Genomic DNA, 23478 nt, shown 5'->3' with positions numbered 1-23478 from the left:
AAGGTTTGTGTTCTTACAACATTCGCTAGTTCTGGCCACAGACTCTTAATGCCTTCCTCTGGTTCAGCCTGTGAAACCTTCTCATGCTTGGAAGGAAGCAACGGAGGAGCATAAAACACTGGGAGGTAAATCTTTTGGTTCAGAGGGAACTCAACTGTCTTGGGCATGAAAATAGGTTCAACTCAAACCATGAAACTACGTAGGCAGATTTCACCGACACAATTTGCAGTTCACTCTGACCCTCCCCTTGCTGTGCTGATAGCCACCAGAAAAAGAACATTCAACATTAGCAACCTCAACTAACAATAATAGTGTGCTCCAATGCGAAGCCATTCAAAAGGGTAAGAACAAGGATCAAAACCTATGGCGGAACCACACATTAATGTTGGGCAAACAGTGTCAAAATCCTTCACAAAACCAAAAAACTGGGAAAAAGAAAAATAGGAGCCTTGTTCAGGCAAAAGAGACCTTAACTGTGCCAACCTGAAATCATTTTGGGCAAAAATATGAGAAACTGCTATAAGTAGACTGTGGAACAGGCAAAAGGGTCCAGATCCCCCTCTGCATCAGAAACAACATGTATTCCATCGACCGTGGTAAATGGCTTTGGTAATGTGCATCCTAGAAACTCCAAAACCTTATACAGCAAATCTCAGTCCCTGTATCTCAAGCGCTCAGCAGCCAAGCATACAAGATTGATTGTTGAGATTCAGTTAAAGTAATTGCCGCAGCCACTCTCCCTTTGAAATGAAGGTGGTCCATGCCGATTGGGAGGAGTCGAGGAGGACAGAACTGTCAAGTCAAGAAGATCTGAACAACATGTCTTCACAGTGCAGTACAGAGCAAACAATTAGCAGGGTCTGCCATATCCGTAACCTCCACAGTACGTACGAGATTTTGAGAATTGGCAGGAAAGCAGGGGAGAGGAGTCTCAATCCACTAGGAACTAATTTGACCCCGGGTCCCACTTGGGCGCAGGAGGGGAGGCATTCCCTGTATTAAAACAGTTTGCAAACTCAGTTCCCCAGAGTTTAAGAGCTTGCGAAGGACCTCCTGGTACAGGCAACACTCATGGCAAGCCAAGCCCTGCCTGCTCGGTGCCGCACTACCACATTCTCTGTTCCTGCAAGATAATCCATTGACAGATGTTGCTCTCCAAGGCCCAGAACCAAAGCTGCATTGCCTCCCTGTAAAGCAGCAGAGATCCTACATCCCTTCTCCTCCTTCCCCTTCTCCCTCCCGCGCTAGTCGCCACAGTTGCTGAGATTGGTGGCCTGGGCCCTTATGTGTCCTTCTGGATTCTGGCCTCCCGCCCAATCGTCTTCAGCCTCCACCCCCACCAAGCACTTGCCGTTGGGCACCTACTGGCATGTGTTGCCTCACAGGCCTGCACTTATTGCACTGGCAGGTGACCACTCCTTACCATGTGATCCCTGCCAGGCACTTATCTGTCGCCTACAAATGGTTGACTCCTTGGCACTTCTCCCTCGACGGAACCTTCTAGCACTTACCCCCTTTGCCTCCCCCTCTCTGTACTTGCATGTTCTGGGTGCTTACAAGGCCTAGCAGGACCGCCCCTTTCCTGTTCGTCAGTTCTGCTTGTTGTTCCCATGTTTCCGCCCTTTGGGTGCTTTGAAACAATTTCTTGTTGTATAAGCGCATTACAAATGCACAATAAATAAATAAATTGCTGAGATACATCATGGCCACTGGGCTGACCGTCAGGACTAGGGCACTTCTCCCCTGGACAGAAGGAAGGATTTCAGTGAAAGCCTGACCACCCACAGCTTCAACTAATTGATGTGCAATTTGGACTCCGCCAAGGACCACAGCCCACTCACTGTGTGTTCGCCCAGGTGAGCACCCCAGCCTTTCAAGAAGGGATCTGTGACTACAGGGATCTTTGGCCAATTCTGTCAATACTGCTCCACTGCCATAAGATTATACAGTCTGGCCCATCACAGAAGGTCCTGTGGTACCGTTTCTAGTCCCAAAGGTGGCCCGTCATGCTGCCCAGGAAACGGGACCAGCGAAAATAAAGAAGCTAGCGTGGGGACCTCATTCTCAGTGAAGCCTCAGACACCAGGAAAACCCAGGATGCCATGCAGCCCAGGATGGGAAGGAAGGCTAAAGATGGCAAGAACTGGCTGCCCTGGTGTCTTTGTACCATTTGGGAGATATTGAAGTCCCTGTACTTGGATGAAAACGCATTTCCTGAACGAGTGTCCATGACTGTTCCAATGAATTGGAGCTGCTGCAACGGTTTGAAATGAGACTTCAGATTTAGAGAGAAGCCCAAACTGTGTAGCTGAAGGCAGGTGTGGTGCAGATGAGACTATGCCTGTTCCGGAGAACAAGATCTGAGATAATCATCTAGGTAGGGAAATACATGCCCCCTCTCCATACTGAAACTAGCTGCCACCACTGCCATCAGTTTAATGAATGCCCTCGGGCAGAGAAGAAGCTGAAGGTCAAAACTCAGACCCGGTAAGAAGTACCATCAGAGGGGATTCCAAGATGGCGGCCGTGGCATAGAGACGTGTCTGGGTGTCTCTCCCGTCGGCCGCTACCAACAAGGTGTACAATAAAAGCAGCATACAGCCCAAAGTGGTGAAGTGGTGCCCATTCATTCCACATGACTGGGGAGCGAGAAGGAACGGCAGCGGAGCGGCACCTGCGGCAGGCAGCACGGACCTCGAGAAGTTTGGAGCAGTGTGGCACACCTCCCCCACAAGGCCACAGGAGGGCATTCTGATCTCGAGAGCAACAGAGTGGAGTGGGCCCTCATCCGACCCCACACAGCATGTCCAAAGCACGGGGTAAGGGTGGAGCGCCCAAGCACAGCCCACCTCTGTCAGGCAAGACTCGAACCTAGTGCAGATGTGGGCCACAGAATCTTCGGCAAACCCTAAAGGGAAAGGACAGGAGGCGATGCAAGCGGAGCAGTCTCTCATATCACAAGCACACGCTACAAACAAGGATCTCCAATCTTGGTTTGCGGAATTGCAGGAGAAATTCATGTCCACGGTACAGGATCAATTTGGCAAGACATGAAGCAGGCATTGCAGGAGCTTAAGGCAGACGTGTCAAAGCTGGAAGAGCGGACTGACGCGCTGGAGAGATAAGTCCAAAATGTCGAAGAGGATGCTCAACAAAACGGGCAGGTGCAAGAACACCTGGTGAACTTAATCCACAATTTCCACAATTTGGAATTACAATGTGAGGATTTGTAGAACCGATCGCGACGGTCAAACATCCGGATCAAGAATATGGTCGAGATGGTGCTGGATAAAGGACCTCAAAACTGCCATCCAGGAGGTCTTTAGGGACATCCTGGCGGCTGAATAAGAGGAAGAAGTGGGAATAGACAGGGTACACAGGGTGGGTCCGAGGAGGGCGGGCGAACCTGGGGAGCACCCTAGAGATGTGCTAGTGGTCCTTTCCTCGTACCCTCAAAAAGTAAGGATCCTGAGGAAGGCACGTGACATTGAACACATCTGAATGAATGGGATGGAAATCCAATTGTACCAGGACCTCGCCCTGGTAACACTGCAGAAAAGAATTAGAATGTCACTGGTGATCAAGGAACTGAATGCCAGGGAAATAAGATATAAGTGGACCTTTCCATTTGGCCTTCTATTCACGTGGAATGGTAAGCAGAGGAGAGTCCAAACGTGTGAGGAGGGCCTACAGGTTATGGGTCTCCAAGAAGAGAACGAGGAGAACTTTCAACGGGAAAGGGAGGAATGTCGCAGAAACCTTTCTGGATGGAAAATGGTGCAAAACAAGAAAACTACAAAAAAGGGGGAAAGCGGGGAGCGGGGCCAGCTGCAGACTCATGAAGGGACTTAAGGAGGTCACTAGTCGAAGAACTGGGACCAAAGCGGGCATGAAAGTTGACAATGGTAGTTCACTGAAAGGAAGATAGCGGCCCGGAGGCCCGCAGAGTTGGAATCCAGAAATATCTGAGGTAAAGGCGGGGTTTAGGATCCCCCGCAGTTACACCCGAGTGAGCAGAGGGGCAGGAGCGAAGGGCGGGACGCCCTAGCATTCATAGTTCCCTGGTCCCTCCTTGAGTCAGTTGTTGGTTATTTGGGGAAGTTGGGGGGAGGGGGAAAAAAGGAAGGGCGGTAAAGAGTTGGGGGAAGGTAGGGGAGGGGAGGAGTGGGGACAAAAGGGGTGGCGCCGGAGGGTAGCTCGGAGAAGGCTGAAAGCAGACGACAAAATTTCACTAGGTAGCGAGGCCCATGGGTAAACTATGAATCCTAACTTTCAATGATAGGGGCCTTAATAACCCCAGTAAAAGGAAAAAGGTGGAGGATCTGCTGAAAAGGGAGGGAGGAGACGTAATGCTGCAAGAGGCCCACATAAGGCTGCAAGATAAAGGTAAAATGAACATCAAGGGATACGATCTGATAGGGCAGTCCAACGCTCAAGACAAAAAGGCAGGAGTCTTGATAGAAGTCCGTAAAAGTCTGAACGTCCTCCTCCATGGGACATTAACGGATAAGATGGGTAGGTACATATTTGCAAAACTAACGATAGAGGGGCTCCGCTTCACATTAGCGGCCATCTACGCACCGAATACGGGGCAGGATGGGTTCCTGAGGGAGGCACTGGGGAAGTTGGAGGGATTCGCGGAGGGGGAGATTATTTTAGGGGGAGACCTAAATATGGCGTGGCACCCGGTAGTGGATAGGAGCTCGGGAGGTGGTCAAGGACAGGGTGCACCTTCGAAACGTCTCCGCCAATTAATGAATCACTTGACATTGGTAGATGTTTGACGAGCGCATAATGATCAAGAAAGAGGTTATACCCACTATTCGCATATATACAATTCGATGTCGCGAATAGACTACTTCTGGCCAACGGCAAGACAAATGGGGAAAGTATTGGGCATGGAAATTGGGCCGATCTCAATATCAGATCATGCCCCTTTGTGGATAGATGTGAATACATCATACAGGAATAAGGGACTCTGGGGATGGAAGCTGCCACACGAGGTCCTACATGACCCAATTCTAGGGAAAGATATCAGGGGGAAGATACAGGAGTTCTTAACCATTAATGACACCGGCGAGGTAAGGCTGGGTACGGTCTGGGAGGCCCTAAGGGCGGTCATCAGGGCACAGTTTATAGCAATGAAAGCGACCAAAGATAAGCAGAGACATGCATGGGAGAGAGAACTAGAAAAAAAGCTGGCTGACATACAAGGGGAATGTATTAAAAACCCAACACACTCTCTGAGGAGAGCAATGAAGCATGTGCAGGGGCAGTTGGATGTCCTGTGCACGAAAAAAGCAGAGATGAGCCTCCTACATCTCAGGCATTGGTACTTCACGAAAGCAAACCGAGCTGATAAGCTATTAGTGAGACAGCAACGCGCAAAGCAACAGAAGGGGATGATCAGGGAAATCTGCAATAAACAGGGGAAAAGCTTACCACCAACACAGAGATGGGAGAGGAGTTCATGCCCTTCTATAGAGACTTGTACTCTACAGAGAGGCCGGATGGGGATGACCAGGACAGATACCTCACTTCTCTCTCACTGCCACAGCTTTCTGAAAAGGATAGGGAAGAGCTGGACGGAGACATTAGGGAGGAAGTAGTGCGCCAAGCAATAAAGGGGCTAAAATCGGGCAAAGAGCTAGGGGCGGACGGCTTTACAGCGGCCTTTTATAAAAAATATGCAGGGGATCTGGTCCCATTCCTAACTAAACTGTACAACTCCTTTGGAGAGGAGGGAAACATGACCCCAACCATGAATGAGGCGAAGGTAGTGGTCTTTCACAAAGCCGGGAAAAATCCAGCATCCCAAGGGTCGTACCGTCCAGTTGCCTTGATAAATCAGGATGCAAAAATGTATACGAAAATTGTTGCCTCAAGATTGTCCCTGCTCCTCCCCGATCTGATTCATGAAGATCAATCAGGAATTATACCAGGCAGGCAGACCCACGACAATCAGACGCAAGGCGCATCTGATAGAGAAAGTGGTTATTAAGAACACCCCTGCGTCACTATTGGCGGTCAATGCCGAAAAGGCATTTGACGGGGCAGAATGGTCACTTCTATTCCAAACATTGGAGCGGATGGGATTCGGGGACAACTTCCTCAAGATGGTTAGGGCAAACTACAACTCTCCCTCGATCAGAATCGGTATCAACGGGGAACTCCCGGGCAGGGTGGAACTCTCAAGGGGTACTAAGCAAGGGTGCCCCCTATCACCTCTATTGTGTGCTATCTTTCTGGAACCACTGCTATGCAGAATAAGGAAATCGAGGGCGATAGAAGGGATAGAAATGGCGGGGATTCATCATAAGGTGGTCGCATATGCAGATTATCTGTTGCTGATATTGGGAGACCCCGATCGCACTCTTCCGGAAGTGATTAAAGAGATTGAATCCTTTGGGGCGATTGCAGGGCTAAAGATAAATAGGAGCAAGTCAGAAATCCTACCGCTGGCTGGGGATTTAGGGGAGCTGAGGAAGGTGGCTGCATCTCTTGGTCTAAGCTGCGCGAATAAAGGGATTAAATATTTGGGTGTTTCCCTGATGAGTAGAGTAGACCAGATGTATGGGGCAAACTTACCTGAGGTGTTGGGGATGATCAAGCGGGACCTCGAGAGGTGGGGGTCGTTTGTGATCTCATGGTGGGAGCGAATCGCAGCGATAAAAATGTCCATTCAGCCGATATTGCTAAGCAACCACGTCATTTATATGGAGGAATAAGACCCAGAGGATATCAAGGGTGCTGTTAATGGCCCCAATAAGGTAAGGGGGTGGCTCTCCTGCATTTTTATAAGTATTATCAGGCGGCACAGCTGTGGGTACCTAAAGAGTGGATGGGGGAGGTGCAGCAGAAGGTGTGGGCAGAACAAGATAGGGCAGTAGCCAGAACTCCTCCGAGGGAACTATTGTGGAAAAGCAAGCGGCATAGACATGTAAACCTACGAATAAGCGCAGTGATGAAAGCCCCCCTGGATGTGTGGGATGAACTGACTAGGCGTGGTGCGTTATCAACGGTGCCGGGTCCCTTTACCCCCATGTTTGGGAATCCAGACTTCCTCCCGGGAATGGAAAAGGGTGCCTATGCAGGCTGGGAACTAGCAGGATGTACAAAAATTGGGGAAATGGTGGAGGGAAAAGAGGTGCTTCCGTTTGAGACATGCTCAGAGAGCCTAAAAATCATAAAGTCAGACAGATTCAAATATGAGCAACTGAACACTGACTGGACACCCCCTCGATCAAACAGGCGGCAACGCGGGACCTTTCTCAGTTCGAGAACTTCGCAATAACCAACCCGGGTGCCAAGAAGCTGGTGTCCACTCTACAGATTCATAAATGGGCAAGAGGAAAGGGTTAGTTGGTCTTAGATGGTGAAATGGGAGCACACCCTGGGAGAATCCATTAACAGGGAGCACTGGGAAGATCTGTGGGGCGATGTTTCTAGGGTGGCTCGATCAGCCCAGATGAGGGAGATGTGGGTCAAGGTGATGACCGAGTGGCACTTGACCCCGGCGAGACTGCATGGGATGTATCCATGGGTGTCCAGCTAGTGCTGGAGAGAGTGTGGAGGCGAAGGCACTTGGCGGCACATCTGGTGGGACTGCAACAAGTTACAAGGCTTCTGTAACGCTCACCTGATTCCCGTAGAGGCGCCGGTCTTGACTGGGCGTATACCGTATCTTCAAAGGTGATGTGTAACACATGGCTGGCTCTTTGGGCTGGACCTCTGTGCACTGTATGCCTGACTCGAAGGGTAAGATGTCTGCAGATAGAAAATATGGGATTAAGGAACTGGGTTATTGAATGTCTCTCTCTTCTTCCCTTTCTCTTCTCCTGTAGAACCCCAAAGGTTAACGCTCTCACCTTAGGTTAGTGAACGCCGTGCTCTCCATCTGCCTCGGGGCAGGGTGCTGTAACCAGTTTCTTCACTGGATAAGGGGAGCAGGCCTCTTGACTTCAGAGGACTGCTGTCTGTCGTTTACTGCACGAACGGTAAGTTTCGAGTAATTCTAATGTCTTTAAAGTCTTTAGTAATGATGTTTCTTGTTTTGCAGGGTTCCGGCGATGGCGGATGACGGGCTGAAGTGAGTTGAAGATGGAGCCCGTGTGATGAATAGAAGTGCCTGGAAGCACGTAAGTAAGCGCTTGTTGCCTGCTTCACGATGCGCTCTAACTGTCTTTTTATTTTGCAGGTACAAGTTCGGAGCGGCTGCAGGGTGCCGGAATACCCACTGGGTTAGATGTGGAAAGGAGTAATGGCACGTGAGTATTAAAGTTCCCCAATGTCTTTAAACGCACCTTGTTTTGTCTTTCAGATGCGGGATGCAGCGCCGAAGGCCTCCGGAGCGTGCGAAGAGTTGGTAAGCTTTTGTCTTTCAGATGCCGGAATGCAGTGTGAAGACCTCCGGAGCGCACGAAGAGTAGGTAAGCCTTTGTCTTTCACATGCCGGAATGCAGTGCGAGGCGTTGGTGACAGCCGATGGACCAGGTAAGTGAAGAGCTGTCACTGAAGACCGTAATGCTAACCTGTTCTTTCTTGTCTTTATAGGTGTTGCTGAAGACTGGATTCAGGATGGTAAGCCTTTTTCCTTAGGCCCAGGATCAGATGCAGAAGACACGATGAGCGTTCTGCTGCAGAGGATGCAGAATAACGCAAAGCAAGATTCATCCATCGGGTGTGGTTTAAATAGCCTCCTGTAGTGCTTAGGTTTCTCCTTCCACAGCCACGCCTAGGTAAGAAAAGAGTTCCTGCTTTCCAGAAGAGTTCCAGTGTTCTGAATCTAGGGAGTGGCTCCTGCCCCACCCAACAGGAAAAGTAGTTCCAAACAGAAGAGGATCAGAGGCTCAACTGGCAGGCAAGTAAGCAGCATGGTCTGCTGCAGGTAAGTCCACCCAAGCATTATGAGCCCGGTGCTTCCAGCGCTGGGACTGGGCATATTTATGAGCCTGGTGCCACTGGCGCCAGGACTGGGTCCAAAAGATCCCAATTGGGACTGGTTGGCACTCGGAACCTGGGTTATGGATCTGCTTCCAAGGGAGTTGGGAAAACCCTGACCTTTTGGAAGCAGAGATCATGACAGCTTCTGGGCCGATATAAAGGCACAGCTGCAGGGGATCTTCCCAAACGTGGCACTAATGGGGGAGTGGGTCTGGATGTGCGGCCTTAGGGATGCAACGGCCAAAGAACTGACCAGGTCGCAATGGAGGTGCTTCATGGGCTTGCCGATAGCGGCTTGGGCAGCTATAGCCTAGAATTGGAAACAACCAGACCCCCCCCCACTGACCTTCAGCTGGCTGCAAAAGGTCTGGAAGCTACTCACTATGGCAAAACTCTCATACCCTGAAGGATGCTTCTGGCCCCTTCGAGAAATATTGGGGAAGGGTGTTGGAGTATCTGCAAGCGGACTATATGGAACAATGGTGCCCACACAAAATAAGAATTTTGGACTTCTTCGGGACATGAGTATTTCCCAGAGGACTCCCCGGGTATCCTGCGGTGGGGGTGGGGTGGAGTGGCGGTGTGGGGGTTAAGTTCAGTTGTTTCTATGAAAAGAATAAATAAAACATTTTAAAAAACCCTCAGAAACCTCAGGTCCTTTGTGTGATTTGGTTGCAGAGGCACATACAAATAAGCATCCTGGAAGTCCAGTGACACCAGCCAATTCCGGAATGCTAGGGTCTTTATGATCTTGGACACGGTCACCATACTGAAAAAGTACCCCAGAAGGGACAAGTCAGGAAAAACATGGGATGCATAACCTCTTCCCTTTTGCGAATAATAAAGTAGGGGAGTATCACCCATTTCCCTTTTCTGGCAGTGGAACAGGTTCCAGGAGGAACAGTGCCATGGGTAGACTGTCTGGCTGAGAAAATATCTACAACGGTGGTTGATCTGGAAATCTTCTCAGAAGAGGGAGGCAGAATCCATGGTACAGTGTTTGGATTGCCCAAGCATCCAATGTAGTAGCACACAATTTGTTTACATGCCAAGATAAGCTCCTTGCACTGGTGTCTGATGGAGCAGGGCACACCTAAAAGGGGTTTGGGATTTTAAGAAGAGCGGCACCAGAGGAATAGCCCTTCTGTGATCCACTGCCCACTTCCAGGTTGGTTGTATCATCACTGTGCACATTTTGCAACTGAGAAATTAGTCTTACCGAATAAAATGAAAATTGGTGAAAATCACTGCTTCTGAAAAAGGGTGAAGGTGAAAAAAGAAATGGACCACTGTTGCACTGCTAGTCCTTTGCCATAGCTAAGCCTTCAACTTTTCCAGGGATGCGTTGCTTTCACCCTGAAACAGTTAGCTGCACCAAAGGGCCTTTCCTCAGCCGCAAATCCTACAATACTCATCTAAGAAGAATGGCTCAGTACCCATGGAGCAGGATATTTAGTGTGCTGTGCCTAGTACTGCCTGTAAAACACAAATCAGCTGAGTGAACAAGGCATTAAAACCTTCCCAGATTCCCCCTTCCGGCAAAAGGTATGCAGCTTTTGCAATTATTTTACATACAGTATGGAGAGACTTATCCAGAGCACATGAAGTATTAATGGTCTTTGTAGCAACTCTACCGGCTCCGAAGATTTTACCACAGCTTTACATTTTTTGTTCTCTTTGGCTTGAGTTAAAGAGGAAAAGGTGTATGATTTCACTCCTGCGATCAAAGCATACACTAAAATGCTTTCTAGGATAGCATGTTTAGGAAGATAGGCCAGATGCCAAGGCAGAGGTCTGTACTTTATGCAAAGTCCTGACCTACTGGGCATTTTGAGAGCACATGTTCTGCCAAATGTGGCGCGTCGGAAGTAGGAGACGGACACTCGGAAGACAGGATTCAAATTATTTAATGAAACTTAAGTAGAAGGCCTAACTTTCCATATTACTAGAAGGAATACCCTACCTATCTAAAGAAACTAAAGGTGCTTATCAATTGTCAGGAAGTCCAAAGTAAAAATGTCCTCGATCCAAACTAACTAGCTGACCCTACCAATATATTTATCTATCTTAAATAGAGCATGGGAATGTCTTTTCTTCGCCTGGTCTCTTCAGTACATCTGAAAGTCTCTGTATTTCTATATTTCTTCTATGAAACCGCTATTTCTTGATATAATCTCCTTGGTTAGTCTTTGAGATCAATTCTTGTAGCTCTATAAATCTTAGTTTCTGTGGTCCTATGCCTAGAGTATCTTCCTCTCAGACATTATCTCACGCTTATTCTTCCCAGTCTATCCACCATTTCATGAGGTGGGTTTCTCTCGACTCCTCATTATACGTACATTGTGATAACTTGTCTGTTTTTCAGTGTCTTTATATCCCGTTTCTCATTACATGATTACGAGTTAGACTTCCTCCAGTCTTGAACTTGAAAAGGAAGGTGGTTTCTTCCCTTCGTCCCATGGTGGGTTGCTTAACCCTCTCTTTTTTTAAGCTGTTCATTTCTTATCTAACTTGGTTTCCTGCGTGACACCTCGTACTGTGTACTAGGATATGTTTCTTCCTTTACATAATAACCGTTCTCCGCGGATGGGTTGATATTCTTCTGCAACTTCAATTACACAATTATACTTCTAGTGTCTCGTCCCTAGGACTGGGATGAGTTTGTTCAGTACTATAATGGTGCCCCAGCAGCCTCCTTCTCCCGGTCACCCGAGTACCTCTCTCTGTGCTGGGGACAGCAGCAGTGCTCGGCTCTCTCTCGGGATTGCTTTCTCACCTCAGGTTCCCGCTCTCGTTGGCTGCTAGCGATTGGAAGCGTGTGCCGCTTCCAAAATTGGTCACCTCTGCGTCACTCTTCGGGCGCCCTGCCCACCACCCTACGCTTGTGGTCACTCCACCAACGGGTAGTTCGTTCCTCCTCCCTTCTTCACAATTCTCTCCTAACATCTGCATACGCCGGCCCTCTGGCGTCCTGTGCTGGCGTTCCCTGCCTCTATAAAAGTTGCAGGCTCTGTAGCTTGCTTTCGCACCACCTCCACAAAGCTTAATGATGTCAGGAGGCTTCCCCTATGCACAGGGCTCTCCTCTTCCTCTCCTACTCGTCCAGTCAAATATGCGTCTCTTGTTAAAGAGACATCTTGCTTTTCTTGCAGAGTTGAATTTCTCTTTGCATTACCTTCAGCCAAAGATAAAGATGGCACATTATTTATTTTCGGAGGCAGTCCCCATGTATGTGGCTGTGGTAGTTGGCCTAGGGAGTTCCTCACAGGAATGGGAGTCCTTATCCCCAAAGGGGGAGTCTCTGCCAGTGAGGTCCCACTTTACTCCACCCCTTGAGAGGGTTTTGTGGAGGGTCGGGGTGGGCAGGGGCTCCCTCTTGGGGAGAAAGGACAAATCCCTGCAATTCGTCACACAAGGCTTGAGCATCATATCTGCAGAAGCAACGTCTCCCTGGATGGTCCTTTGTACAGTAGATCTGTAAACTCACATTGTACTACTGGTCTTGAGCAAGTGCACAGACATAGTGCTTCCACAGCCTTTTCAATTGTCTTACAGAATGCTGCATTTGGGTGCCTGCAGAATGAACCCTATGCTGTGTCTAGGTCTGGCAAAGTGTCCCGGCCACTGGTATCTTTCAGGTAAGCCACCAGTTTCATTGGGCCAGTCATATGAGAGGCGCTTTTCAGGGGTGTGTTCCAAATGTCACTCAATGAGTTGTAACCCATAGGGAATTTCCTCCCCTACCCATAATTGCTACAAAATACCTTTCTCTTGACATCAGGGTGTAGAATTCAGTTTAAGAGCAGAACAAATCCCTCTTTCCACTGAATTAAGTTTGCCACGGCAGCTGTTGAAGACCAGATTGATAATTCGACAACTTCCTTCAGCAAAAGAATATCTGAAGAGTGTTAGTCTTCATGCTAGGGTGGAGCGTACAGGAGTCAACCTCAGAAGATGATCTGCCTGCATTTGTTGGTGGCATTTTTCCAACTGCTCCACAGAGGATGGGGCAAAAGGGAGTGTTAATTTCTGTTCTGTTAATGTCACTTTCTAAGGTCCCTCTCAGAAGAGGGTTCTTTATCTGGTGTGGGCTGTTTGATGGTCCTACTCTCCTTGGAAGTGTAACTTTTAGGGGTGACACCCCACAATTTCAAAGGGGCTGACTGAGAAACCATTATGATAACCATTCATTTCAGGACTTTGAGGTTTCTGCCTAGCAGGAACCACAGTCGCCACGCTGTGCTCGTTCTCCAAGAGCCGGAGGCAGATGTTCTGGGGGGTCCATAACATGTGCAGTCGTTGCGATGTTTAAACTCAGAGGTGTCCATAATACCATGCATAGTGACGCAGTGTACATTCTCCGACGGAGAGGTTGTTCCGAAGCAGCGCGCTGAAAAAAGGAACTGAAGTCATGGGAAATGGTGCTTTCTATTCATGCAGCGATGGCATAACTTCTGAAGCCATTGAGTGTAATGTCAGGGTCGGCACTGAAGCACACTACGCCCACAGCTGTGAAGTATTCCCATGCCAGTTGCTGCTTGTGCATCTAAGCTAAGGAATTTGTTGAGAGGCCACAATACATCTGAATGTAGCCTTTTCAAAAGTGATAACATAGGATGAAAAAAGATTATCTTAAAAGTTATGTAATGCTGCAACAATGTCTATTTATATTCTAATTGTGTGCAGAGGTACTATAAACCCAGTATCTACAATCCAAGGGACACATGAGCAATACTTTTTTGTCCAGGCACAGGTTAAGAATAGAAAGGTTAAATAAGGCAAACATTTGAGTAACGTCCTTTATACAAAGTTTACTCTTGGTTCAGATTAGGTAAAAACTGAAAGAAACATTTTGAAATGGTAAGAAAATGAAGGAATAGAAGGTAAGCAGCACAATAACTAATCATTTAACAATATTGTGTGTGTCATTTTAAGAAATACCTTTTGGAACTTTGCCATCCATGAGGGAGTTCAGCTGTGCAATTTCATTGAACGCATACTGCAACTCTTTCTGCAAATCCACATACATTTTTTTGTAGCGTGCCTTTTCAGATTCCAGCTGACTCTTATACATATTGACATCCTTTTTCATTTGACTGTCAATATCCGAAAGCTCACACTATATTAAAAACACAAGTTGTTTAGTGGGAGATCAAGTGCACCTTACAAATAGCATAACAAAAGAGGATGAAAATCTACAGCAGACAAAAAGAACACCTAGTCAGCAGTAGTTTTAACATCACCAATCAGACACTTCCAAAAGCCAACTCAGTTCTGGTATCAATCATTTGAAATAAATATGGGCAAGTCCCGATTTGTCGAATAGTGGACATTTAAGGGTGTGAATTTTGCTCCTATCTTCTTCTAAGCAGGGCTTCATGATACTCTGGAGTAGGCACTCTTATTTAAATGAGCACATAAAACCCTGGCTAGCCTCACTCGTGCTTTCCAGTGTTTTAAGATTGGAGAAGGATTGGGGGAGGATGCAGCCATGGGAAGGGCATGCTTTGAGCACAGACTACTGGATGTGCAACAATAAGGTGCAACTCAACCCTTGTAAGACAGATTTTAGTTTTTGTTCAGGAAACCAATATTTGGAACTCGTGTTGGCTAGTCTAACACTACCTTTTTTAGTCAGGCACGCTGATGCCCAATGCATTTTTGGTGCAGAAGATGGATCTAATTTTGTGCCACAATCCAGCAAATTAGCATTCATAGTAACTTCACATGAATCATTCCACAAGTTCTTGAACCGCTCACATTTCCTCTTTTGGTAGCCGCAGAGCCTTACTCTCCCGTTGGGTCAGCTTTTACTCATCTCTGGCTCCAGGATAAGGCACTGGTTTGCCACTTTGATAGTGTGGCTGATTAATTTGATTATTCAATCTGATCACTACTGAGCTTTCAACCCCACACCCCCCCTCTCTCTCAAGCCCAGGTCAGTGGCTTGTTCCCTCGTCCCACTCTCACCAAGGCAGATGTTTACCCTGCTGCTTTAAGTGACTCACCTTCCCTTTGATTGGTCTCCTGCCAAGTAATGTACTACCGATCAGTAACAGTTTAAATATCCATGTCCCGTTGGCGCTCGTTTGGACCCTAGATTTAATTCGGAACCTTAAAATGAGGGACAAGAGATAAATAAAGGACATAATGCCCAGGAGATCTCCAAATGCTCTTAAGCTGGTCGAGAACATCCTGAAACCTTGTGCCGGTGTGTCGATCCAGTCATCTCAGGGTTTGACTGGCTGGTGGGATTAGGCTGGCGAGGAATTCACTCACAGGAAGAGTGTAGTTGAGAGGCACAAGGGCCAGTTGGTTTATTAAGAATGCCAGGGTACATTTGATAGTGAATTGGCCTGAAGGCTGGTCAATGTTAACAGAGTTGCGTCCGATGAACCAATTTTGTAAGTAGTGCTAGATGAGGTAGCGTTGTCAAAGATCTACTGCTAATGGGCATCCGATTTCAGAAGGGAAAAATTACTGGTAATGGTCAAAAGCTTATCAGAAAAGATAGGAAGCATCTATGAGAGCCATGTACTAAAATGCAAAAATAGATGTCCTAGAACTATGGCGTGTAGTCTCCCTTTATGAGTCAAGGGATGGCAAGTTGGAGCATTCTCTAGTTACCATCCAATTGCAGGCCTGGTATGGCCGACCAAGATTCGAGAAGATAGTTACTCTACAACGTCAATGTTTTCTAGAAGAACAGGGAATCCTGGATACATTCCAATTGGGGTTCAGAGACAGCCCTTGTGGCCGTCTGGGATGATATCTTGAGCGCTGCCAATGAAGGTGAACTCTGCATGCTTATGATGCTGGATTTATCGGCAGCCTTCGACACAATTGATTTTGGCATTCTCATCTCGAGACTTCCCACAATTGCTCTGGAGTCTGAAGAGTCACGGAGGTGGTTTATTTCTTTTCTTACAAATCAAACCCAGCAAGTAAAAATGGGAGCCCAGTATTCAGGCTCATTGCCTGCTCTCTGGAGTTCTGCAGCGCTCCTCTCTCTCTCCCCGTTGTTAACTTTTATATCCAGCCATTAATCAATATGTGTTCACAATTCAATCTCAATTATTTGTATGCCGATAATACCCAAATCTACATCAGGCTAAAAACAAAAACCTGCAAGCAATCTAATTTTAGATTGTGACAAAAAAATAAAAAGGTGGATGCTAGCTCCTCGCGCTGTGGTGCAGCCGAGATAGCTTCAACTACGGCACCACGTCCCAACACAGCATCTACACCCCTGCAATCGGACGAGGGGAAGGACAATCATATAGGGCTGAGTGTGGCGAGTGGCTGGATCAGCCCTACGCGGCAGCCCTGAGCAACCCTCTGCTTGCGGTATCCAGCATCGGTATACCACTTAATACCGCTGATGCCTGGGCGGTTCACCGAGTATGGATAGTCCGGAGAACCGGCTTAGCGAAGGGGAGTTGCCATCCCTGCTGAGGTGCCCGCTCGAGGCAGACCGAGCAGCTTTTGCAAACAGACCCCTGCAGCTCGCGTTGAGGAGCCTGACAGGGTATTGAGACAGATATGTACTTTTCGGGGCCGTGGCCGCCGCCACACGTGCCCTGATACCGAACCACCCTAGTGTCCAGATCTACGAGAACCATTCTGTTGCATCCATTCCCTGCCCACAACATCAGTTGCAGGACCTTGAAGTACGGTCCTGGGGGCTTCGACGGAGGACATTGATCCGTTTCACCAGAACGTGGGGAGAAGATCCGAAAAGCCCTTGCTCCCACGTATCCGGAGTGCGACATACATCACGCTGCGACCTGGGCACCGGCGTGATACCTCTACCTCTGCAAATTTGACCTACAGGGGAGCTTGCTGGGTACGGGACCAACGCCTAGTGGCCCTGGAGGGGTCAGGCAGTGAAATTCGTTGCCCCTGGCCCTAAGGTGAGGCGAGTCTGTGAGATACCCCTGAAGTAATACAAGCCTCGGGGACCGACCTGCTAATCACAGCAAGTGGCGATACAGCCCCCGCGTGGGACCTTGCCTGGCTGCATGCCAACATCCATTTGGGGGTCTGAGCGCTCGTACGGTTTATCACGCACAAGCCTATCTGAAGGAGATATACAAAGGCTACAGAACTGTAATGACATCTCCTACACCCAGTATTGCAGAATAGCTGATGGACCATTGAGCAAAACCCCAAAGGTGGACAGCAGATTCTTGAAAAATAATTTGCCAGCTCTGAGAAGTGGGACAACACAATCCATTCTCTAGTATACATTTTAACACTGGGCCCAATACGAACTACGCTTAACGTACCACACCGCTGACCTCCAGGCCAGGGATAAATGTGAAGGACCCGAGGTGCGCACCGCCACAGTTGCAATGATATTTTACTCCACGGCATGGTCCCTAGCTAGGGTCCATTATTTAAAACAGCACTTCTAAAGGGGGGCGGTGTTGGACGACAAAAAACATGGCTGCCTGAGCACGTAGATGAGCTGCTCACAGAGATCCTTTCATCCTCGTCCTGCGGATCGCAGAAGCTCCGTTGTGTAAGCTGCCTGGAATTCAGTGGCTAACACATGGACCACCGGTGGTCACCCGGACGCCCCCATCAGACCCGCCATCCCGGTGTTATTGGCTGTGGGGTAACCTGGGAAGCCGTGGAGCTGTGCCGCGTCACCCTCCCCCCAACTGCAGCAAGTCTTTGCTCCTTCTCCGAGGCGGGGACCCATTCAGTGCGCCATAGGAGCCACATCCTGCGATTGCCAATACCCTCCAATGACTGCTGTGGCCAAGCAGAGGCAGCAATCTGTATAAACTGGTGGGGGAGCTCTGAGGAACGCAGCCCCGAACCGCTCCCCAGCCGGCCCCCTCCCCGGTGTCCACCGTGTGCGCTGGGAGCGAGCGATTCCGGACATCCAGATAGAGAGGAGCCCTGCGGGGGCATACAGCCGGTTAAGCAGGTATGTGGAGCAGCAACGGATTTCACAACACCCGCACATTATCAAGCACCACAGGAGCCGGGCTAACTCTTAACCCCTGACACGTCAGATATATGGACTTGGTATGACACGAACGGAAGGAGAGCATATTGTGCCTTACCCGCAAACCCACGGCTGGTGCTGAGCTTGGACTAAACAAACATACTTTGGAAAAGAAACAGGGGGCACTACCCGACACGGTCCCATTAGGCCCTGAACAGGGGTTCGACTATTGGTAAACCACGCGAGGAGAGAGGAGCACGTGGAATAACCCGGCCATTCCCCCTGTGGGGTGACTGGCCCCCTGCTATCCTGCTACTACGGTCCTAGTCTCACAAGCTCGTTTTAACACAAAGTACCGAGCTGTACGATCCCTACTGACCAACAGAAGCTGCCTGCTGGGAACTAACGGGAACTCACCACCAGCTGGGTGCTGCTCAACCAGGTTGCCATTTCCGTGTGGAGTGAAATCAGAGCTACCACGGAACACACTCCTATATCAGTAACCGCCTCGTATCGGAGTGTTTGGTTCCATCACTAGAAAAAGTTACAAAGCCACTGGTCTAGAAAGGGGGAAAGAGCTTTGAAAAAAGCAAAAATAGCACTAGAAATGCACTGGGCTGACAGATCAGCGAAATCATTGGCCTACACAACAGTTTTATTACAGAAGAAACAATAAGGCATACCAGATGCTAGCATATAAGATCAAAAGGATACACAACAGGAACAATAGTTCATGCCTAATTGGAGAAGATGGCAAACTCTGATATACAGAGAGGGACAAAATGGAAGTGAGGGCTAACCACCACAAGACAGTAATGATAGGCCCGCCCAAACCTCTCGATAAGCTACCCGAATACTTGCTAGCTACCATCCCCCAACAACACAAACAACAACTGGAAAGCCTAGATGACCCTATTACATTGGAAGAGACCAGGTAAGCCATCAAGTCACTGAAACCCACCGCTCCAGGCCCCGACGGGCTAACAGCGAAATGTTGTAAAACATACTCGCATATACTGGCCCCACACCTTACTATCCTATTCAACTCCTTTCTAAAATTCGGGAACCATCACGAAATCAATGGCGAATTCTCTAACTATATTAGTTCACAAACCAGGAAAAGACCTTGAGAGGCTTGAACATAGCCTCAAGTCAGGTGGGAGGATGTTCCATAGACGTGGGGTTGAAGATGGGAAACAGCCCTCCTTGACTTGTGACAGTTTTTACTTGGGTATCTGCAGCAGGCCAGAGTTGGTGGATCTCAGGCCACGTCTGACCGGAAGCCATTTGAGCTGTGCCACCAGGTACGATGGGCTCTTACCATACAAGCAGGAGTGTGCAATGCTCAGGGTGCAGAACATAACTATTTGCTATAGGCAGCCAATCACGGCATTATTTTGGACAACTTGGACAAAGTTGATTTCTGTTTTTTCTGCTCCTAGAAGGATACTGGCACAATATTCCAGGTGACTTCCAATAATTGCCCTGGCTAGAAAGGCACAGTTAAAGGCATCAAGGAAGGGTGTAACATGTGCCAGAAGTTTGATGTAGTATGATGAGTTTGCTACCAGGCTGCTGGTATGAGCTCTCATTGACAGTTCTTGATCAAGAGTGACTCTCAAAGTTTTCCCTTTAAGTGTTGGAAGAAGACAGTCTGCAGTTCTTTAAAGCTAGTCCATTTTGAAACATCCAAAGATGCATTTTACTGTATGTGGCATTGATGACCTGAGTGTCTTTGGCGTAGTCGCCTGAGTGGAAATAAACACTGAGTATCATCAACATAATTTGCCAAGCATCCAGTAGGTCAAACGGAGTAAGCATGAAAATATTAAAAAGGGTGGGCGATAGGCAGGATCCCTGAGGTACTCCACAGTTCAGAGCAACAGCTGCTAACATTGCATCCTTGTGGACGACCTTAGCAGTTCGATCCGACAGGAACGAGAGCACCCAACTGACTGCTTCCTTCCGGATCTGAAATAAAGGGGGTAGGTGAGGGGGCATTAGTAGGTCAAAGTTTGGAGAAAGAACAAGGGAGCTGTGATGTGCTGTTGGCAGCTTCAGTTCGGTTAACACCGTTCACTGAGCATTTTGGTGTGGTATCCGGTCGGAGTCTGTTGTGTGCTGTTGTGTAAGGCTCTGTGTGGTGTGTTTGTTGCATTGTGGTGAAGTGCGTTCGGGTTGCTGTGGTTTAAGAGGTATGGTTGTGTTTAGTTAGAGTTTGAGGGGTGTGTGAAGAGGGTGACGTTTTTAGTAGGGTTGGTTATTAGCATTGTTGTCTAGAGAAACGCACACTTATATATTGTGTCTTTGGAGATTGACAACATTTCTTCCTTACAGTGATCTGGTTTCAGCATGACAAGGCTTGCTCTGATCTCTCGGACCATATGTTACATTAGTTAATCTCGATAATTCTGTCTTTGTTCTTACTCAGGCCAGCCCCTATATCCCAGTCTGTGGCTGATGCAAACTGGCCCCTGCGCATCTATCTAGTTGTGACCTATGCCCATACCCATTGCTCTGAGTGCAAAGCGGTACAGGATGTCTGGATTGATGGATGTGAATCACCATACCCATGACTCAGATGATTTTGTTGTGTGTGTTGGGTTAATCGTTAGGAAGTCAGTACATTTCCAAGAATACTGCTAGAGTATCGCATTTTTATCATGCGCAATTGTATCCAGAATCTTCAGAATAAAAGGGGAGTTAGTGATTGGTCGATAATTTCCCGCTATGTCTGGGTCCAAGGAGGGCATCTTTAGAAGAGGGGTAATCCAAACTTGCTTGACATCAAGGGGAACTGACATTTCTCAAAGATAAGTTTACAAACTTGGTAATCATAGGGGCAAGTGGTGGGGCGCAGGCTTTTACTATTTTGACAGGCAGATATCCCCTCTACAGCTAGTTGGTTTGATATTAATTAGTAAACCATGCACCTTGGCTTCGGTCACCTCTGAAAAGGCGAAGCGATTAGATGGCATAGGCCTGTGCTGGAACTGGACAGTAGTGAGAGACTGTCACTTTAGCTAACCTAGATTCAATATCCCCCTTGATCAGGGAGATCTTACTAGCCATGGCCTTTTCAATTCGGATACACCAGTCAGCGTCTTTCACGACTGTGATGTTGATGGGACACAGGTCTTCGACTTCTTTCAATATTTTAAAGTGTTCCTTCATGTCTGATGCCGCCGTCTTAATCCTATTTTCATAGGAGCACTTTTTAGCGACACCAATAGCCTCCCTGTGCTCTTTGACTGACTGTAGTAGGATTTATCATTATTGGACAATGTTATTTGCCACTTCTTCAGGGCCTTATTAGTCTTAAGTTTTAGCTTTTGTAAATCCGATGTATACTAGCTTTTAGATGGGGTGCTCTTTCTGCTCTAAGCTTCTGGAGAGCTAGGCTGTTCATGGCTTTAGTCATCATCTTACCATAAGCAGCTGATAACTCAGCTGCTGATTTATATTGGGCTCGGTTGTTGAGGTAAGAGGCTAGCGTCTCAGTAGTAAGCTTATGAAGATTGCAACAGAGAACTGTCCTCTGTGATCTTTTGCCATTAATAAAGGATGAGGGCAAGGGAATTTCAAAATGTATGAAATCGTGATCTGACCATGGACATGGTTTCACTTCCATCTTTCACTTCCATCTGGTCCGGCTCGATATTGTGGGAAGCTACCCAGTCAAGTATTTTCCCACCGGAGTAGGCAGGTTGTAATACATGTTGAGTAAACTCCAGATTTTTCAGTGCAATCGTGGTTGCCTTTGCCAGGGTGTCTGAGGAGTCAAGAAAACCAAGATTGAGGTCTCCAAGCAGAACTACTTTAAATTTGGGCTTAAGAGTGGAAAATATAGTTTCACTTAGGTTAGCTACCAAGTTCGGCATAGCAACAGGCTGACTATATAGGATGTATAGGTTTAGTGTAGTATTGGGATTAAATTAAATCTTCACAAATAGGGTTTCACAGTTAGGTATTTCTATTAGGTTTGCCTGTCGGATGGGAAGGTCATTGCTATGATATATGATATTTAATTTGTATTGCGCTCATTCACAAGTGTTTCAGAGCACGACAAGGCAAGGGAGGGGAACAGGGGAGAACACATCAACGATCTTACTAGGCCCAGTGACATTGAGAACGCGCAAGTGCATGGGAAAAGGGAAAGGGGATAAAGTGCATGGACGGGGGAGAGAGGAGAGTTTGGAGCAGAGGAGAAAAGATAAATAATAATAAATACAAATAAATAGATAGAGGCTAAAGATAAGCGCCACCCCACCACCTCTGCCACCCAGACGTTCTTTCCTAAGGATAGAATAACCTTCCGGGACTGCGAGGAGCAGCCAGGGGCCTATTGCCGTATGTAACCATGTTTCGGACAGGGCACAAATGTCAACATTCTCATCAATTATGTAATCTGCAACTTCTGTTGCATGTTTTACCAGCGATCTGGTGTTTAACAAAGAGCATTTTAATGGATGTAAACATCTAGAGACAGCATGAGGTGTTGGAGGCACTTTGATGTAGTTAGTTCCTGCCAGTGGGGTTTTAGTTACATACTCCCAGGGGCTAAAGTTTTCTGCATGGTTAACATTCTCAATTTTCGAGTCACTTAGTGCATGCATAGCGTCTGGTTTATTTGAGAGATGCAAAATATCCACCAGGAATACGACAAGCCCCAAGAACAGGTTTACATGAATCTTGGGTGAGTAGCAGTCAAGGAATCTCTGACGAAAGCTCACCCGTGTAGTCCACGATGACCACCTGCGCCTGTATGCGAACCGGCGAAATCCGACCATTGCATTCGAGCTGGCACGCCTTTGGGATAGCCGCTAGCCCACCAGGGAAACATAGTTTATGAAAACTGCACGCAAAGCAAACGATGAAGCAGGCTAGTTGCAGGCACACTGTCGTGCGAAAGACTTCAATCTATTCAAGATGTAATTTAGATGAAATATAGGGGTCATTCAGGTAAAATGTATACTTTTGCAAGGTCTAAACAATATAAGCAAAATATACAGAAACTTCACACAGAAACGTTCTTTTCAGTCATAGATTTCACACATCCTGCACAGTCCCTCAGACAAACAATGTGCAGACCTTAACTCCACCTGTGCAGTAAGGAGAGAACCAGAAGACAGGCCTTCTCTGTCTGAGTCTGTAGATACTGGAACATCCTCCAAGTCAACATCAGACTTGTTCTCTGTCCCGAAATGTATAAATGGGGCGTGGCGGGGGTGGAGGGCAAGAGATAGCTATCAGAGCTGGCTACCATCAGAATCCGAGTTTATGTAGTTGGGCAGGTGAAATTAGGCATTCATACCTGTAAACGGGCCACTGTGGTGTTCCTGGCAAGTTCTGCATGACATCTATTTGCCAAAATGGCTTTGTAGTAAAAATAGGAGTGGGGGAAATGGGAAAATGGTGGGGCAGCGCATGGCTTTATGTTTCGGCTGGATCCCTATGCACGCGCCATGACTCAGTACAGTATGATTGAAGCTGATTGTTTAGGTGTATCTGCTTACTCCGTGTATTGGTTGATTCCTCTGGGGTGACCTCACTTTCGAGGTATCAGTGAATAAACA

At 47.7% G+C, this 23478-nt stretch overlaps 1 protein-coding gene across 5 annotated transcripts in view; it reads right to left on the bottom strand.

Moving 5' to 3' along the window:
* The window catches only part of CENPE (centromere protein E), a 2471681-nt gene that overhangs the window by 1706583 nt on the left and 741620 nt on the right, over positions 1 to 23478 (bottom strand). For all 5 annotated transcript variants that reach the window (XM_069630970.1, XM_069630968.1, XM_069630972.1 and 2 more), the window contains one exon: positions 13885 to 14062. In XM_069630970.1, coding sequence (XP_069487071.1) covers positions 13885 to 14062 — 178 coding nt within the window. The remainder of the gene's footprint in view (positions 1 to 13884; positions 14063 to 23478) is intronic.

Source organism: Ambystoma mexicanum, chromosome 6q (genome assembly GCF_040938575.1).
Source record: "Ambystoma mexicanum isolate Mex_15411 chromosome 6q, UKY_AmexF1_1, whole genome shotgun sequence".
In the NCBI taxonomy this organism is placed as follows: Eukaryota; Metazoa; Chordata; class Amphibia; order Caudata; family Ambystomatidae; genus Ambystoma; species Ambystoma mexicanum.
The sequence above is the reverse complement of the archived record's forward strand: the minus strand, read 5'-3'. Positions and strand labels throughout refer to the sequence as shown.